Below are 19069 nucleotides of genomic sequence, written 5' to 3'. Positions count from 1 at the left end.
GAAAATCCATACCGGAAGTGAATGTGTTTCTATCCTTGCTACTTGGTCACCAAAGTTTGTCCGCTGAGGTCCACAGGAGGAACGCGACGGTAGCAGCAGCAGGCAGGCCGGTGTCTCTACTGTACAGCACCGCAGACTCACTGACGTGGAAACATGGTAGGCGGAACAGACTAACTAAAATACTTAAACTGTGCTGGTGTGTCGATCACTGTGGGGTTGTTCCTCTGTCCTTGTGCGTGAAACGACAACCCGTGAACTTTAACATCAGAGTTGGAAACACGCAAAACGCACGGCTGGCAGTGTGTATGCAGCCATATGCAACAAGAGGATTCCAAAAAGTTGACTACCGTCTAGTCAACTAAGTTAAAGTAATTTTTTTGTTTGTTAGTTTGTTTTTACATAGTATGACAAGAAAGTCATATTTGCACAATGGAGGAGTTATAACTATACATCCATGTCATTATTAAAAGTACATAAATGAAAAGTCTGCGCATTTTCATTGGTATGAATCTGCTTGAGAGGGCCCAGTCACTCTGGAGCAGTCATGCACATAAAATGTGGAATGGGTAGTATCAACAGACACGCCCCCTCCAGAGCCATCCCCAAAACCTGAAAAACAGTACAGAGTGCCCTGACATTCATAATGTGTTCTGCTTTCCAAGGTAAAAAAAAAAAAAATAAAAATCACTGAATAAAAGGTGTCTGCACTGCAAACCAGGCTGTGCAGATTGTATGTCAAATACAGGCTGCTGATTGCTGAAGGGACACAGAGCATCAGCTGTTGTTGTTCAGTAACATGATTAGACGGATGCTGATTGATATCGCTCTCTTGATATTTACATTACAGCCTCTGCGGTTGGACATCAAGAGGAAGCTGACGGCCCGGTCAGACCGGGTGAAGAGCGTGGACCTGCACCCCACTGAGCCGTGGATGGTGGTCAGCCTCTACAGCGGCACTCTGGTGGTCTGGAACCACGAGTCACAGGTCGCTATCATCCCGCTCCACATTCCTCTAATCAGCCGTTCCTTCACACACACACACACACACACACACTCACAGTCGCTTCATATTTGATTCATCCAAGTTTTTTATTGATTGTCTGTAATGTTGATTTCCTCGTTTGGGTTGCTGTGTGCGCAGACGATGGTGAAAACGTTCGAGCTGTGTGATCTGCCTGTCAGAGTGGCCAAGTTTGTAGCCAGGAAACACTGGGTCATCGCCGGAGCAGTAAGTGTTTGAAGTCAATGAGAGCGGCCATGTGCATGTATGGATACATTTTAAGTGTATTTTGGGTTGTGTTTTAACTTTTTTATAGCAAGTCCCCCTGTACTTCTTTTGTCTTTACATCTGCATGGACCGGAGTAGAAAATGACTGAATATTAATTTTTTGGGCGAACCTGTCCTGAGCTTGTCGTGCCTAACATTGGGGTCAGAATAACCCGTGGCCCTGGGCTGGATCTGGCGGCCTGTTGCTTTCTGCCCATGGTGCATTAGGCAGCGATGCCAGATACATCGGTGTGGCTGCGCTGTGTTTCACGATCTCTGTGCCTGTTCCCCAGGATGACATGCTGATCCGTGTGTTCAACTACAACACTCTGGAGCGGGTTCACATGTTCGAGGCTCACGCTGACTACATCCGCTGCATCGCCGTCCACCCCACGCAGCCCTACATCCTCACCAGCAGCGGTATGAGGGGACTACACACACTCACAAACAATGCTGAAAGTTCATATTTGAAATGACATTTTCAGATTTCTTAAGTGTGTGTGTGTGTGTGTGTGTGTGTGTGTGTGTGTGTGTGTGTTTTCAGATGACATGTTGATCAAGCTGTGGGACTGGGACAGGAAGTGGTCATGCAGCCAAGTGTTTGAGGGGCACACTCATTACGTCATGGAGATCGTCATCAACCCCAAAGATAACAACCAGTTCGCCAGCGCCTCTCTGGACAGAACCATTAAGGTATACACATGCGCATTTACACGCACACACGCGTATGCGCATGCGCGCGCACACACACACACGCAGATATGCACATGCAAATGTTTGTAGGGCACACAAAAGAAGATTGCTTCAGGGTACAAACAGAAAAAGGTGCTGTTCCTCCAGTTGAAATGAAGGTGAACAATAGGTGACAGACAGTGTGGGAGAGGCAGGGACACTTCACATGCAGTCACAAGGAACAGGGTTTATGGGAAATGCGGTCCCACAAACAACACAACTTCTGTGAGACAAAGGCCTCATTTGTTTACACTTTTCACAAATTGACTCCAATATACAGATTTTTATAACACTCTACAATATATAAGAATGTTCTGTTGTCGGTTGCTCCTGTCAGACATGCTTCTAAACCCTCTTTCTCTGCATGTTCCTTCTCCATGTGTGTGTTGTACAGGTGTGGCAGCTGGGCTCCAAGACTCCCAACTTCACTCTGGAGGGCCATGAGAAGGGAGTGAACTGTATCGACTACTACTGCGGAGGGGACAAGCCCTACCTCATATCAGGGGCTGACGACCGCCTGGTGAAGATCTGGGATTATCAGGTAACAGGACGAACCGCATACTGAAAAGAACTGCCACAAGCGTACACCTTATCCTGATTAAGAGCTTCTTTTTTTCTTATCTTCCACATTATCTCCAACTTATTCTGTCTACTCTGCATGTTTCATAACAGCTGGTTCGGGCTGAAAGTGTCATCCATGTGTATTTATCTTATTAAGAAACATTGCACAGTGCCCAGTAGAAAGGGCAATAGGAAACACACTGGGAACATTTCACACGTGACATTGAACTAATGCCAAATCTCAACTGACACATAAAGATCTTTGCTTCTCAGAAACATATTCTTATTTGACCTTCCCATCACTGGGTTTATTTCCAAACTATCAACCCACTGATCTTTGCTCTCAGCAAACAGATTCTCTGAGAGGACTACTGTTGACTTTTTTCATTATTAAAAAATGCCTCACCAAACCCTTAGTTGTAGAGCTATGTACACGTCTTTTGACCTCAGAGCCAAGAATCTGTTTAAGAAATCGTTCTTGTGTGCCTCCTTTCTTATTTATTAGGTCGATTTTTATCCATAACTGAGATATACAGCAAAGCTCACCTGGATCTCCCATAAACAGCATATGTAAGGACGGCAGAAGCAGTGGATATAGCTGAATCTGTAGAGCGGGAACAGGAAAACATTTCTACAATGGTTGATCTCAGATACATAACACTGATCATTTCCTATTCTGAAAACAAAATGACAGGTTTTCTAAAACAATTTGTATGCATTTTACATGTGAGGTAAAACAACACACAATAGACAGGGAAAAGATATATGAAAGATATAAGGCAGCAGATAGCACGTGCATTGTGATTATTCAGTGTTCAATAATGCTACACGCCTGAACGGTTATGATATAAAATGTGTAGATCAGTGCTACCATGTGACATTATCTGATGAGTGTGTGTGTGTGTGTGTGTGTGTGTGTGTGTGTGTGTGTGTGTGTGTGTGTGTGTGTGTGTGTGTGTGTGTGTGTGCTGCGTGTCTTTATCTGCCAGAACAAAACCTGCGTTCAGACTCTGGAGGGTCACGCCCAAAACGTGACCTGCGTCAGCTTCCATCCAGAGCTGCCCATCATCCTCACGGGCTCCGAGGATGGTACGCTGCGTGTTTTAAATGAGACAGTTTAATGCGACTCAAACACACACATACACTCACACTCACACTCACACACATACGCACAAAACCCTGTAGCCCAAAATCAGTAGGTACAGCACTGTGGTTCATTTTGGTCTCTTTGCTGTTTCCTCAGGCACAGTTCGAGTGTGGCACTCCAACACCTACCGACTAGAAAACACGCTCAACTACGGCATGGAGAGGGTGTGGTGTATAAGTGGCCAGCCTGGCTCCAACAGTGTGGCTATAGGCTACGATGAAGGCAGCATCATCATCAAGGTCTGTCCCGGAAACAGCTGTCGACATTTCCAAGCACTGGGTGCCACACTGCCACACAGAAATTACAATTCTAAAGAATGTAAAGGCAAAAAGGTTAATGATCTCAGCGTGTTGAGAGTGAATAATGAGGAGCTGTAAACATATATGAGCCCGTCCTCTAAGAAGATCGAAAAATGGTTCGAACAGTTATCATTTAGTCAGCACAGTTGTTCCCAATTTCAGCCCACAGTCACTTTAACTTGTGCACAATGTCCAATCACCGGGCTCTTGGATGCCCGTCCTTTTGTCAGTGGGGCCCTGGGGACAGCAGCTAGGAGCCTCACACTTCAGAAATGATGTCAATAATCTGTTGTTAACAGAAAATTGAACATTAGCGGTCAAATTTTAAACCGTAAACAACATTTTCAGGTATTAAAGCCCACAAATCCTCCAAGGAAATAGAGGTCATGACCTTTTTATCCTCAACAGCGGCTAGTGGCAGTCAGGAAACGGCCTCAGTTGGAGCGCCATCATACAGCAGATTGCATTAGCCCAATGAACATTTATGGACCAGTAATATGAGAAAGGCGCCCCCTCCTTCCTTTATCTCTTTTGTCTTATCTCACACCTCACCCCTGTCTCCCCTCCCCCCCTTTCTGTCCCAGCTGGGTCGGGAGGAGCCGGCCATGTCCATGGACTCCAGTGGGAAGGTCATGTGGGCCCGCCACTCCGAGGTGCAGCAGGCCAACCTGAAGGCCATGGGAGACACGGAGATCAGGGACGGGGAGAGGCTGCCGCTGGGTGTCAAAGACATGGGCAGCTGCGAGATCTACCCTCAGACCATCCAGCACAGCCCCAACGGGAGGTGAGGCGTTGGATTGCTGTGGGTGGAAGCAGCGGTGGTGTTAGAGACTGAGAGAAGTACTCAGTAATACTGTGGGTTGTTCCTTTTCACCATCCAGAAATGTGCTCGGTTGCTTTATCCCACCTTAGTTATACTTCAGTTACACGGAACATAATTTTCCCGCCGATTAAAATATCGTTTTAATGTGTGAAGGCCTTTATTTGACAACCTCTGATCAATTATGGCGTCATAGAGCAAGTTCTGGACATGTTTTATTCCGACGATTTGTATATCGCTGTTCATAATACATACTATTTGTCTTAATGTTTGTCCTGACTTGCTCTATTGACAGAGGTTTATAGTTTTTATAGGATTTAGAGTAACAGTGCATTTAACTTTTTATAATATGGCTGAATCTCTCCCCTGACCCTTTCAGATTAGGCATTAATTGAACGAAGTCTGAATGAAATCCTGACTGCATGTTCAGTTGAGGTTCCAAAATGTAGTCTTACATCCAGGCTGTTTGCGTTTGGCGTCTTTGTGTCTTTGCAGGTTTGTCATGGTGTGCGGAGATGGGGAGTACATCATCTACACCGCCATGGCCCTGAGGAACAAGAGCTTTGGCTCAGCTCAAGAATTTATCTGGGCGCATGACTCCTCACAGTAAGTCCTACACACCTTAAAGGAGTAGTTCAACGTTTTGGTCCCCAACAACTTAAAGAAGTGGGTAGGCATGTTGGGAAACATGCTAATTCGCTTTCTTGCTGGGAGCCAGACAAGAAGATTGATACCACTCTCACGTCTGTGTCTTAGTTATGATGAAAGAGGCATCAGGTGATTAGCTCAGTGTAGCATACGGACTGAAAACAGCAGGAAAAGCTGGCTTGGCTCTGCACCAAGTCAAGAAATTTGCACATCAGCTCACTAATTAACACTTTATCTTGTTTTGTGCTGGAACACATTTCAGCTAGCCTAGGGATGCCAATAGGTAGATTTTTTTTTTAAACTTTCAGAGCTGGGCTCGCTGTGTCCCCCTGATTCCAATCATTACAGTATGCTAGGCTAGCTTTAGCTTCATGTTTTAGAATGAAAGCTTTGATATCTACTCTTGCCTGAAAACGATCAAGTGCATTTCCCAAAATGTCAAATTATTCTATATACCAGTAACCAACTTCATTTTGCATTGTGTGTACACTATTTTAATAGGTATGCCACCAGGGAAGGCAACAGTATGGTCAAAATATTTAAGAACTTTAAAGAGAAGAAGGCTTTTAAACCTGACTTTGGAGCAGAAGGTGAGCTTGATTGTCATTTTTCTCTTTTGACACGACAGTTTTTGTGTGTGTGTAATTCTGAGTAACCTGCTGTCCTGCAGGTATCTTCGGTGGCTTCTTGCTGGGAGTGAGGTCAAACAGCGGCCTGGCCTTCTACGACTGGGAGACCGCGGAACTGATCCGCCGCATCGAGATCCAACCCAAACATGTGGGTCGTACTGTCACAGCTCTCACATTTCCAACAAGTTGTGTACTGGCCCTTTTTTGAATATAATTTCTTGTCTCTCTGTCTTCAGATCTTCTGGTCTGACTCTGGGGAGCTTGTGTCTATCGCTACAGATGAGTCTTTCTTTGTGCTGCGCTACCAGCCAGAGAGAGTGGCAGCAGCCGTGGAGTCTAAGGAAACCATCCCAGAAGATGGGATAGAGGACGCCTTTGAGGTGTATATTCTGGGAGAGCAGGCATTTTTATTTATTTTTTTGTCAGCCTTGATGTCTTTGTCCTTAAATAACTAACTTGTGTCACGTCCTGATCACCAGGTCCTGGGGGAGGTCCCAGAGGTGGTGAAGACGGGGGTTTGGGTGGGAGACTGCTTCATCTTCACCAGCTCTCTCAACAGACTCAACTACTATGTTGGAGGAGAGATCATCACCGTTGCTCACCTCGACAGGTACGGTGCATGTATACAGCAGCAGGACAGAACAAGTGTATCTCAGCACTCCGCCATCATATCCCTGGCATGCTGGGAAAAATCTGCTGAATGGCTTTGAACCTACTCTGTGTCTCATGCCGTCTAACTTTGCTGTTCATTTTCATTTCGAAATACTCAAAAGAAGTGCCTCAAAGCCTCCCTCTCTCTCCCGGTGTGTAGGACCATGTACCTGCTGGGTTACATCCCCAAGGACGACCGTCTCTACCTGGGAGACAAGGAGCTGAACATCATCAGCTTCTCCCTGCTGCTGTCAGTGCTGGAATACCAAACAGCTGTCATGAGGAGGGACTTCGGCACAGCCGACAAGGTTCTACCCACAATCCCCAAGGAGCAGAGGATTAGGGTAGCCCACTTTCTGGAGAAACAGGTACATTTGTCCCTCAACTTCTGTGCACCTCTGTGCTTCAGTAGAGTCAGGGTTTCATGAATGCATAATTTAAAGAACATCAGGCGGACAGATGGAGTAAAACATCTGGGCAGAATTCTTGTGTGCTTCTTTTCCAGTATATTTATCACGGGGATGGTTTTCCTTCTCACGCAGTCTCTTTCACTGCTTCACGTTTTCACACCGACAGTTTTGCATATCCAGTCTTCCATGGCCGGCGGCTGTGCTTTACATAAAAAACAGATGATTGAGGAGACTGTATGGAACAGAAATATCAAGATGTGCTTTTTGTTTCTTCTCGTGCTGAGCAGGGCTTCAGACAGCAGGCCCTGGCTGTGTCCACTGACCCAGAACACAAGTTTGAACTGGCCCTGCAGCTGGGAGAGGTGAAGATAGCCTACGAGCTGGCCTTGGAGGCAGAGGTGAGAGCCCAAACCCATACTCATGGGGCTGTAGCTCAGTAGGTAGGGTCGTCTAGTAATCGGAAGGGCACTGGTTCGAATCCCGGCTCCCCCCAGCTGCATGCCGAAGTGTCCTTTAGCAAAATGCTGAACCCTGATGAGCCTTGCATGGCAGCCTCTGCCATCAGTGTATAAATGTGTGGGAGAATGCGGCAAGTATTGTAAAGCGCTATAAAAATGCAAGACCATTTACCATTTACCATTACCCTGTGTGGGAACCCTGTGTCAATCAAACTGCAACTTGGAAAGTTACTGCCAGGGTAACTCCTCCCACAGTGTGCATTGCATTGTGAGGTAACATAGACTGATATATATATATATAAAGCAGAGGATCTATTGTATACTATGTACTTGTGTATGTATTTGGTCATAGCAGCTTTACTCAATACAAATCTGTGGTATTGAGGAGCTTGGTGCGACATATTCAAAATCAATTTTAGTTTTTAACGTTTTTCTTTCATTCATAGCTGTGTAATATGTCGGATAACGAACATAGAATGTGTCATTGTGAGTCACGACCCAGGCCTCCCACACTCAGTAAGCGCTTCTCAGTGTATTGTTCATGTTCATGTCTCTCCTCCTGTGATAATCCTCTCTCCTGTCTCTTTGGCGCTGTGACATGTTGGGGCTCCAGTCAGAGCAGAAATGGAAGCAGCTGGCAGAGCTCGCCACAACAAAGTGCCAGTTTAGCTTGGCCCAGGAGTGTCTGCACCAGGCTCAGGATTACGGGGGATTATTGCTGTTGGCCACCGCCTCGGGCAACGCCGACATGGTGGGCAAACTGGCAGAGGGGTCAGAGAGGGACGGGAAGACCAACGTGGCCTTTCTCACCTGCTTCATGCAGGGAAGGTGGGTGGAAAAAGAGGCAGAGGGACAGGAAAGGAAGCTTTGTTTGAATCCAGATTTCAGTTGACTTATGTGTGTTGCTAAATTATTTTAATTTTTTTCTGTTTTCCTTTTTTCGTGTTTGCCCAGATTGGACAAATGTCTGGAGCTTCTCATCAAAACAGATCGATTGCCAGAGGCTGCATTTCTGGCAAGAACATATCTGCCCAGCCATGTGTCAAGGTAAAGTTGGTTCTGCCGAGTGCACAGCGTTATGCCTGAGTGCAAACAATCATCCTATATCCATATGCATCGAGCAAAAGCTTTGCATTTATAGCACTCTGCCTGTAATTTAATACAAAAATACCGTTTTTTTTTTTTTTGTTTGTTTTGTTTTTTACTGAACGGCAAAACTTTACAAAGTCCTTATCCCTGAAAGTTTATGATGATGGCAGTATCTGTATCTGTGAGGATATTTACATTATTCATCACCGGTGAGCTGCATACGTTTCCCTTCCTCCAGGGTGGTGGGGCTGTGGAAGGAGAGTCTGTCCAAGGTCAACCAGAAGGCGGCAGATGCTCTGGCTGACCCCGGCCAGTACGGCAACCTGTTCCCTGGCCTCCAGCAAGCCGTGCTGGCTGAGCAGTACCTCAAGGAGACTCACGTCAGGGTCAGGCCCGCTGCAGAATACCCACTCGTCATGGTCAGTGGGAGTCGGACGAGCTATGCTAAAAAAGTCAAATAAACGAGGGGGACTGACTTTATCTTAAATTATGTACATAAATGGATCCATTTTTGCAGAAAATGTTCAGTCAGTTGTTGAATTGGGATTTGGTCTCTCATACGATTTCTCTGCCGTTACATCATCGTTGAATCATACGGATTAACCGCTCGTACTCTTAAGCATGCCGCTTGAAATTGCATTTTGCCTGTCTGTTTATTCTCCAGCCAAATGAGGACCGTGATGTTCTGGAGGAATTTGCGAGTTTTGTGCTCAAAGGAGGGCTCAACGAGCCAGAGGTGAGGATCACAACCCACAGCTCTACGTGACTCATTATATCAAGATGTCTCTCCTTTAACTGACCCTGTGAGGAGAAAAAAATGCACGCCATTACTTAATGATCATTTGATAGCAAAACAGCTATTAGAGGATTTTTCTTCTGCCTAAGATGGTTGCTGGAAAAACAGACTGCTATCTGCATCGAAACAGTTGTTGGGAATGGTTATTGTTCCTGCAGTCCAGACAGACTTTAAAGAGAATCTGAATGATTGTTTTGTAGAGACGTTTAGAGAGACTAAATAAAGTTTCAATCTAAAGCTAATGTGAGGCTTCAGCAGTCTGAGCCTGCCTAATGAGGTGGCTGGCTATGTAAAGCTAAAGTCTTTTTCATTTCTATGCTTCACAGTACTGTCTGGGTAAAACACTAAGAAAGAAGTTTGCTCCCAAAAAGCTTTGGAGGATTGACACCTGATTTGTTTAACTCAGACTGCTGAGGCCTCATTAGTTAGTGCGGAATTTAAGATTGAATGTTTGCACAGACTTGTCAGCCGTCCCTTAATGTTGCACTGAAATTGCTTTAGAAAGAGATCTCTTCATGAGCAACATGAGCAGGAGGAACAATTACAGTGACCGAAAACCAATAGTGTCCAAAGGTGGACAGTAAAGAAGTACTCCACTTAATACAAATGTTTGACTTATTTAAGTGTTTCCATTCTATGCTACTTTAAACATCTATTCCAATCACTTTAAGGTAAACAACATAAACTTAAGACCAGTCTTAAGATAAGACCAGTCAGTGGTTCGTAACCCGTCTGCCTTCTGACCTCTTCAAATAAAGCAGTTTCTGGTTAGGAGACTTCTCAGATGCTTTCATTTAAATAGCACAAAGCAAAGACGAGAGAAAAGTCCCCCCAAAAACACATTTGTGTTGTACTTAACTTCAAAAGGATTTTGAATGCAGTGCTGTATTTCGAAATCCTACAGGCGTATGTATGAAGATAGACTTGTGAAGCTATCCTTTCAAATGGAATTGTAATTCTTCTTGTTCCATACACAGGAAGTCATGAAGAGCAGGAATGAACCCGTCATAGCAGCAGCAGTGACAGAAGCTGCACCTGCAGAACCAGAAGTGGTGGAGGAACTCATCCCACCAAAACAGGAGATCATTGATCCTGTGTCATCAACTGAGGAAGAGTCCATCCCAGCACCATCATCCCCCGTGCCTGTCACAGTGACAGAGGAGCACGTTGAACCGCACCAAGCAGAATCTGTCGCCGTCACTAAATCAGAGGAGGCTTCAGTCTCTGAAGAGGAAGATGTAGCACGGTCGACCACAGAGATTACCCCCACAGAGCCAGAGATGGTACAGTCCAGCCCCATGGATGATGTCAGCTCATCAGCTGAGACGGAGGTTGAGGACATTTCTCCAGCCGCCGATGACGTTACTGCTGCCACTGAAACACTAACTGAGACAACATCAGAAATCATCGTGGCAACAGAAGAAACGCCAAGTGAGGCAGTGATGACAGAAACCATAGCAACAGAGGATGTCCTAGTTGAGATGGGTCTGACAGTTGATACCGATATAACAGAGTCTATAGCAACTGAGGTAATGTCTGTTGATGAAGAAGTGGAAACAGACATCATCTCCTCAGAAGCACCAGCCGTCACAGATTCAGTAGCAGCAGCAGCAGCAGCAGAGACTCGTGTTACTGAGGAACTGGTCTCAGAAACTGCACCATCACCTGTAACAGTGGAGGAGCTTATCTCCTTTGAAAACACACACAGTCCAGTGCTGGATGCGCCCGTCCAAGTCCAGACCGTTTCAGATTTGGCCCTCGATCCATTCCTAGACCCGTTTGGAGATATAATGCCAGTACCGAAGCCAGTCACAGCTCAAGAACCAGAACAAGAGGAACTAGCCACAACACTCCCAGTGAAGCCTGAGGACAACCTGGAGGCTGCTGCCGTCCCTGCAGAGGGCGACGCAGCAGAGCAGGGGGCAGCTCCCGAGGGAACTGAGGAGATGGCAGAGGACCTCGAGGCCGAGCTGAACGAGGATGTAAGTTTCAGGGTTATTTTTAGAGATGCCAGATACATAATAAAATTCCTGTATACCGGGCTGATAATCTGTTATTTAAAATACAAACCAAAATGTCTTTCAAGGAATTATCAAGCATGGCTTCTACACACTCACATACAAAGTGTGAAGGTTTAAATCATCTATCTTTCCTCATTATAACTGAGGCTGTCTTAATTACATATCCTCTTAGTAATGGTATGTAGCTAACTTCTCCTTACGTGCGACACCATTTTGTTTTTCACCCACACACTTTGTTCGACCTGCAGGCCCTGGATGATCTGGATCTGGACAACTTTGACCTGGAAGACATCGACACCACAGATGTCAACCTGGATGACGATTTCTTGAATGATTAGAGGGAAAAACCTTTCACAAGCCATACTGCAGTTTGTTTGTTTTTTCAGTGACCAAAGAACACAAAGGGCTGTTTTTCCAGGACAACAATAAGCTGTCAACAGATTAAAGACTTTGTCTGTGTGGTAATGTATGACTCAATAGTCACAACTTAAGCAAATCTCCAAGAAGGCAGGTTCGACTGTGTTTCAACTCTATCTGGGAGACCAGACACACGCAGTGGCCTTTGGTAGTAAAGGTAATAATGGTAGATGACAAGGGACAAAAATGTACTAAAGGGGAGGCTGAGATAAGACACGCAAAGGCGTACGTGTTTAGAAATGATGCACTGCAGCCAAAGAAATAGAGCTAAGACATGTCGGTGACCCTTTTTACTCTTAAACATTTTCTCTTTTAACCATGTTAGAGCATCATAGTGGTTTGTTATGAAAGTGCTCTCACATTATTAATAAAAGGATCATCAGTTTACAAAAAAAATCTGAGTTTTAGGGGTAGAAAGCCTAACAAGCTGACTGTTATGTTCACCAGCATGTAAAATAAGGAATTACACCCAGTACCTCTTCTTCCACAGTGTAACACCACTGTTGATCAGGGTGTTATCCAAACCATGGAGGAAGTCACGTTTTTTTAATAATCCTTTCATTCTTGAGGGGTATTTTCTTTTGTTTTCTAACATTCCTGCTGGATTTTAGCTCATTAGAATAGTATTATTATTTTTATTTTTTTTTTTTATCTGCGACAAAGCAGCCTGTGTTTTCTGAATGCCATGATTTTTATAACTATGCATTCAATAAGGTTGAACAAGCCCATGATTTAGATCACAACTCCCCCATGTGGCTGTACTCAGTGCCTTTATTACCTCTTTGTTGTTAACATTCTAATAGTTTGGTGCATGTTTACTTCCCAAAGCTTGTATTCACACAAACTGCTGCTTTTAGTTTATCGGATAAACTGAATGTACAGTATGTTTCTGTTACAGGTGCCTTAAACGTGTTCTTTTAAGATTGTGTTTGGGTGGTACTGACTGGACTTGAAAAGTGAATTATATAAATAAAGTTTTCCATGTTACCCAGGCCTGCAGTTATTCCACTCCAACAGCACGTCACACAAGTAGAAAGATCTTTATTTTGTTATGTACATAATTTGTCTCAACACATCAGGTTTCACTCAGTGGTCTAAATGAAACTCACATATAGACAATAACAGCGATCTCCTACAATTTCTTTACATGAATAAATGACAAATGTCATAGGTCTTACAAGCAGTTACTTCACTGATTCAAGTTGATGACTGAAGTGTACATCTTCCAGTTTTCAACCCAAAACAGTGATAGGACCTTTAGATTCCGTACTATTTTTAGTCCGTTCCTCCGGTTTCATCGTTGTGGATGGATTTGTATATTTCTATGTAGGAGCAGGGCAGTCAGGCGGTGGAGCTCTGATCAGCTATCTGTTCAAAGGCCTGCAGGGCCAGCTCAATGTAGCCCGCCCTCTGGGACTCCTTCTGGGCATATGTCTGCAGGGACAAGGGTCAGAGGTCAGCATAACAAGGGAGAGAAAGGTCACACAAATTACATTGAGGTCAGTGCTGTGCAAAAAAAAAAAAAGTACAGTAGAAGTACAAGTATTAATTTTTTTTAGTGCCCGACTAATAAAACACAGCTAAGTATGCGCTCCACAATGAAGCGTGACTAAATGAGAGGCCTTGTGCAATTGTGGCTGTGCAGACAGACACACACCCGTGTCTCCTGCCGCTAACCTTTCACATTAAATGGCTGTCATTCTCAATGTCGCTCCCCTCTGCTTCAAGGCCGAGGGGATGTGAGCGCTAATAAGACCTGATGTGTCCCGGGCTTGGCCCCACAGTTCCCACGCTGGAGACAAACCCAAACCTCTCGCACGGGGAAACCTTAGATGAGACAGCCTTGACGTGACCTCTCAAGAGCTACACTGACTCCTGATTCACTCCAATGCCTGAGGGACACCATTTACATGACCTGGGCAATTTCTGGATCAAATGGCAATAAATAATATATAAAGAGCAAAGTGAGTATAAGAGTAAAACCGAGCTACGAGTCAGCGGACATTTCCTGTCAAGTTTGTGTGTTGTCACCTTCAGCAGGTCGATGCCAGTAGCCTTCTGGCTGGCAGCCTCCTGGGCTGACTCACTGTGCGGGTGGACCATGTGGAACAGGGACACTAGACTCACTGCATCCTGGAGCCTGGAAACAAACAAACAAACTGGAAGGCTTAGAGCGGATCCTTCTGTCAGCAGGTACAGTGACTGGTGTAACATCATTCGATTTAAAATAAGGCTGAAATACCAACAAAACACAGACACAACTCACAGCTCTTTCTTCAGCATATCCACTATAAGCCCGTCCACCCTGCGAGCGTTGACCAGGTACCAGGTCATGCCCCCAAAATGTCTGGTGGAGCGCAGCAGCTCATATTTGCCGTGCTTGTCCAGATCCTCGTAGGTAGCTGCATGGACCTGGACACATGTATAGGATAGGATATGATCCTAACTTCACTGGATGTTCAGCACAATGCTCCTCACATCAAATTCATTTGCTTCCAATCCACACTCTTGTTCCCATTTTACACTTGCATATCAAGTGACATAAAGAAAATACAGAACCTGACTGTGGAGATTTCATGCTTTAACAGCCCACGTACAGTCTGCAGATTTCAGTGCAGTTGGTGATCAGGTCAAAATAACAGGAAAATCAATGTCATCTTACCCTGATGTAGTCTGAGGAGTCTGGCTCAAATTGGACCAGGCACAGGTTCAACACATCCTCATGACGGTCCTGGGAAAACACCATCTAACAGAGAGACATGAATAAATGGGAGAAGCCTTTAGATACTCATTGGACACCCACACAGGTGTTTTCACTTATTCTGCCTGATTAGACTCTCCTCAGGACTGAAATAATGTTTACAGACCTCCCCATTTCAGGGATGACAGTTATAGCTTTATCATCAAGTGTGTTTGCATGCACATTTGTGACCCAGTAGTTACTACAGCCCAACTGCAACTGGATATTTGGGGAGGATGACAACACTGATATTAGGAGGTAAAACATTTGGATAAACATCAACACTAAACACACATTCTTTGCAATGATCACTCAAATGTGGTTATAAAACACTTGTGACATGTCATGGAAGAAGGATATTTAACAGCGTGACAATAAATGTTATTGCCATGAGTGACACCAGTCCATTTAAACAGTAAACATATTAGGGATTTAATAATTATCCCAGGCATCCTTTTCTGCATTATAAGGTTAAAAAAAAAATGTCATGTACTGTTTAACTTCTTGAACCTGATTATGCTAGATGGAGTACGAGAAACCAGAATACGATGATGTGTTTACACCTTCACCAGCTGTTTGATTACTGTCTGCAATGCACGTTAGCTTGATTTACATAGTCATGTTACTGAGAATATAAAAACAAAAAAAGATTGTAAACAGGGTAAAAATCCTACATGCTGAATTGGACACTTTTACTTTAAACAGGGAACAAAATAGTTTTGTGAGGAGCGTGATGTTAAAGAACCCTGTACAACAAGTGTTTTCAGTACAAATGTTTTGACCTGCAGCAGTAGAACGCTCACTAACTTGTGATTTTTTTGACCAAGCAGTGTGAAGTTTTTGTTTTTTTGTTATGAGTGGGTCCGCAATTTGTCTGTTTTGTCCACATGCTTGACACAATACAACCTACTGCCAATGGTTTCACATGATCGACAGGTGGCAATATCACATAAACATAGATGATAAAATGGGTTCACTCTGGAAACCTCAATAAAATTTGTATGGATACAAAATCCCTTGATTTTTGATTGTTGTTGAAGTAACCTTTTGTCCCACAAGGCATTGCACAAAGGAAATGCAGATGCTGCTCTGCTTAAGAGAAAGTGATCAACAAAACGAGTGGAAACAATCTAAATGTACATACACAAACCTTGGCATGTACTCAAAATTAACATTAGGTAAAGCCAGTTTATCTTGCAGGTCAAATTTCCTGGAGAAATGGGGAAACTTTAAGTGAAGTGGGGAGACTATTGTTATCTTAATGTCACCACAGTAGAGGCAGTCATCTCTGATCTGCTCAGTGTAACAGCAGGAGGCTGCAGGCAGACTTCTCTTACCTTGAGGTTTTCCTCCTTGAAGATGAGAGGTGGTACGATTTTGCGCCTGTCCTTGGGGAAGTAGGTCTGTATGAGCCGGTCTCTCTCCTCCCAGGTTGCTTTCCTGAGGGTGCCATTGGGCTCCCGTACAACAATGAACCGCTCCTGGATGAGTAACAAAGCATATAATGTGAATAGTGAGAAACGTCCCTAGTCCATTATCAAAGTACAAATTTGTGTTTCAGACTTTATTTACACAGACATTGTTTATACAAGTTGGAATCAAAAGTATAGAAGCTAATAAAAACAACTGAGCAGCAAGGATGACACCTCAAAAAATGATTTTTTTAATTTAAACTAACTGATTTTATAAAATCTGACCAACTTCTATAGACAAGAAAATAATGCAAGATATTTGCGCAGCTCCACAAACTCATGCTGCCACTCTTCGATCCCCCATCTAACCCTCAGCTACACGCATATTAACACAAAATAAAGCCATGTGCCTACCCTGTGCGGGATGTCGTAATTGATGTCTGTGAAGACGAATTTGGCTGTGTCCATGCCATCAAGGATCTTATCCTCAGAGATCACATCGCTGATGGGCTTCCTCTCTGGCAGGACGGGCGGCATATGGAGCAGCTTCTTAGCCTCCTCTTTGGCCGACTCAATCGCCTGGGAACACACACAAGGGATCGGTTAAACAGGTGCTACAGGGCCAGGTGAGTTCGAGTGTGTATGATTGAGAAGTTATTATGGTTCATCCAAAGGGTACCTGCTGCAGTTGCTTATCCGTCATGAGTTTATATGTGGGCGGTTTCAGCTCTTGCTTAATGGGTCGGAACACTTTTTGCAGGTCCAGGCCTGTTATCCTGGAGAGGATGTCCTGCACAGCTGGATCTGTGAACTGTGGCTTTGTATTGTCTGAGAGGGCTGCATGAAAAGTGACACGAGTTAATCACATGTGCAAACCACATCCACTGCACCCATAAACATTAGCACTTGAAGTTCACTCATTTATCTCAAATCATCATCAACAAACTTTGTTTGCTGTTACAACCTACAGTGAGTGGCCACGACTGGAATGCAACTAGATATCTATTGTGTAGATACTTGTCGTAAAAGGAGCACACAGCAGACTCCCTTACAAATATCATCGTATTTAACGGTTACGTTGAGAAGAGCTGTGGCAGTCACTAGCTAGTTTATCTTTGGACATTTCGAAATTCATGCAACTCCCCTCTCCAATACGACACGTAATTTAAACGTGTATCGGTTTTGATTCATTTTACCGTAAATTCTGCCATATTCTTTGGTTGAAATTCAAGTTGTTATCGATTTTCAGGTCAATGCAGTGGGTAGCCAGGGCTATAAACCAGTAAGGTAAGACTTCTGCAAAGCTGGTGATATTTCGTTAGCTAATTGCCGAACGCAATGCCGAATTTATACAAACACTCAAATTTATTTTAAAAGATATCAAATACTCTTCTACTTGGTCTATATCTGTGCCAATGTGTGAGGTAACGTTAAAGAGGAAGATTTGTTAAGGGAGTGTGACACCCGCACTGAAGGAATCGACGCTAACGACACACGCTACAAGGTCAGTGTTACACGAAAGAAAATGAGTCAAGAACAGAGATGTTCACTGCACTGAAACATACCGTTATCTTGTGCTGCGCTACACAGCGGCCTGGTGGCACACCTCGCCAACATTTGCCTGCTCTTCGGAACATTTTTGGCCCGAGAGTAGCTCCGAAATAAGCACCGTGCTGTACCGAGCGCCGCCATGTTTGTTATTACCTCATATCGAGGCGACCTGACCTTTCACCTGACAGCGCCAGGCAGTGGTGATGGGATATGTAGTGTTTTCTTTTAATCGTCAGCCCGTAGAAGCCCATAGACTGTCATTTGTTTATATTTGTTTCCCACGGATCATGAGCCGTTTTATCAACACAGTCAAAGACAAAACAAGCAGACGGAGAAGCAAATCGTTTTTCAGCACTGCTCTGCTTTTTTTTTTCCTTTTCTCTTTTTTTTTCCAAAGGTTCCTTAACAACAAAGCAAATATCTTTTGTGTAGTACATTCAAAAATGTTCAGACAAAGATAGATACACTCAGAACAGATAGTACATTTTAAATAACTATGGAATATATATCAGAACTCCATTTGACTATAAAATGTGACCTTTTAAAAAGTACTTAGGGAATTAATTTGTTTGAATATGATTCTGTTATGGGACAGATTGCTGTAGATCTTTGGAAACTGGATCTTTCTCACAATTTAAAAAAAAGTAGTTTGGTTTAAGATAAAACTTGTCTTATAAAACAATCTTATAAAACAATGGATTAACATTTCTGATCAGCAGGTGGCAGTATGCTACCAAATATCCTGAAAACCTGCAGTTGTCTTTATAAGTTGTCCAGTACAGCATCTTATTCTTGTTCTCCAGAGGACAGTTTGAGATAATGTTCATTTATACATATTGTGCATCTATGTCAGTCTCACAGCCTCTTTTGTCTATCTCATCTCCGTGTAGCCTACACACATTCCTTACTTGTCATTACATTGTGTTCTCAAGCTGGCAGATAACTTTAAAAGTCTGTCTGGACGATAAGAACTGTGCGAGGAGGAAGTTAAACACTTTCCACATATGCGTAAAAATGAACACTCTCTAACCAAAACAGTTGTACTTGCTCAATCCTTTCATTTAAACTCTGCCAGAGAACAATGATCCATGGCCATAGCAATCTGTAGATAATTTAGGTTATGTAACAATTGCAGAGGAATCACACTCACTCGAAATGTTGGTTGTTTTTTGTTTTGTCTGATTTTTTTTTTTTTTACTTTTTACTTTTTACTCATAAAAGATTTTAATGAAGAATGAATGTGGCATTTTAACCTAACGGTAATCAAGAAAAATATATGGGCCTATTGTATTTGATGGAAATGTTGGATAGATTTATTAATGGCATACTTAAAAAATTCTGAGGACTTAAGTTGAGAGAAAAGATGCAAATATGCACATAAATACACACACACGTGCAGCCTGATACATTATTATTACCGT

At 43.7% G+C, this 19069-nt stretch overlaps 2 protein-coding genes across 2 annotated transcripts; one reads left to right on the top strand and one right to left on the bottom strand.

Annotated features, from left to right (window-relative positions):
* LOC119007258 (coatomer subunit beta'-like) lies at positions 1-12932 on the top strand. The gene is made up of 22 exons (XM_037076811.1): positions 1-156; positions 848-985; positions 1142-1228; positions 1561-1687; positions 1812-1960; positions 2394-2540; positions 3550-3649; positions 3804-3946; positions 4591-4790; positions 5322-5432; positions 5976-6064; positions 6145-6251; positions 6340-6483; positions 6583-6713; positions 6915-7122; positions 7452-7562; positions 8236-8450; positions 8577-8669; positions 8950-9130; positions 9376-9447; positions 10485-11489; positions 11777-12932. Exons 1-22 carry the CDS (start codon positions 154-156, stop codon positions 11864-11866), a joined length of 3651 nt encoding a protein of 1216 aa, XP_036932706.1. The 5' UTR covers positions 1-153; the 3' UTR covers positions 11867-12932.
* Positions 12933-12969: 37 nt separating this feature from the next.
* Positions 12970-17828, bottom strand: mrps22 (mitochondrial ribosomal protein S22). Its single transcript, XM_037076823.1, has 8 exons — positions 17663-17828; positions 16777-16934; positions 16512-16676; positions 16023-16166; positions 14608-14691; positions 14212-14357; positions 13977-14085; positions 12970-13379 (listed from the first exon to the last, which is right to left on the bottom strand). Exons 1-8 carry the CDS (start codon positions 17787-17789, stop codon positions 13287-13289), a joined length of 1026 nt encoding a protein of 341 aa, XP_036932718.1. The 5' UTR covers positions 17790-17828; the 3' UTR covers positions 12970-13286.
* Between the last annotated feature and the right edge of the window lie 1241 nt (positions 17829-19069).

This window comes from Acanthopagrus latus, chromosome 2, assembly GCF_904848185.1.
Source record: "Acanthopagrus latus isolate v.2019 chromosome 2, fAcaLat1.1, whole genome shotgun sequence".
NCBI lineage: Eukaryota > Metazoa > Chordata > Actinopteri > Spariformes > Sparidae > Acanthopagrus > Acanthopagrus latus.
This window is presented reverse-complemented; position numbering and strand designations above follow the sequence as displayed.

What these genes read in the sequence shown, in the direction of transcription:
- LOC119007258 (XM_037076811.1), top strand. An exon ending in TGAAGATCTGGGATTATCAG is followed by an intron (nt 2,541 to 3,549) that starts GTAACAGGACGA and finishes TTTATCTGCCAG; the next exon opens with AACAAAACCTGCGTTCAGAC. An exon ending in AGGCCGAGCTGAACGAGGAT is followed by an intron (nt 11,490 to 11,776) that starts GTAAGTTTCAGG and finishes TTCGACCTGCAG; the next exon opens with GCCCTGGATGATCTGGATCT.
- mrps22 (XM_037076823.1), bottom strand. Translation starts at nt 17,789, where the DNA reads ATGGCGGCGCTCGGTACAGCACGGTGCTTATTTCGGAGCTACTCTCGG. An exon ending in ATTACGACATCCCGCACAGG is followed by an intron (nt 16,167 to 16,511) that starts GTAGGCACATGG and finishes TTACTCATCCAG; the next exon opens with GAGCGGTTCATTGTTGTACG. An exon ending in CTGGCATCGACCTGCTGAAG is followed by an intron (nt 13,380 to 13,976) that starts GTGACAACACAC and finishes TTGTCCCTGCAG; the next exon opens with ACATATGCCCAGAAGGAGTC.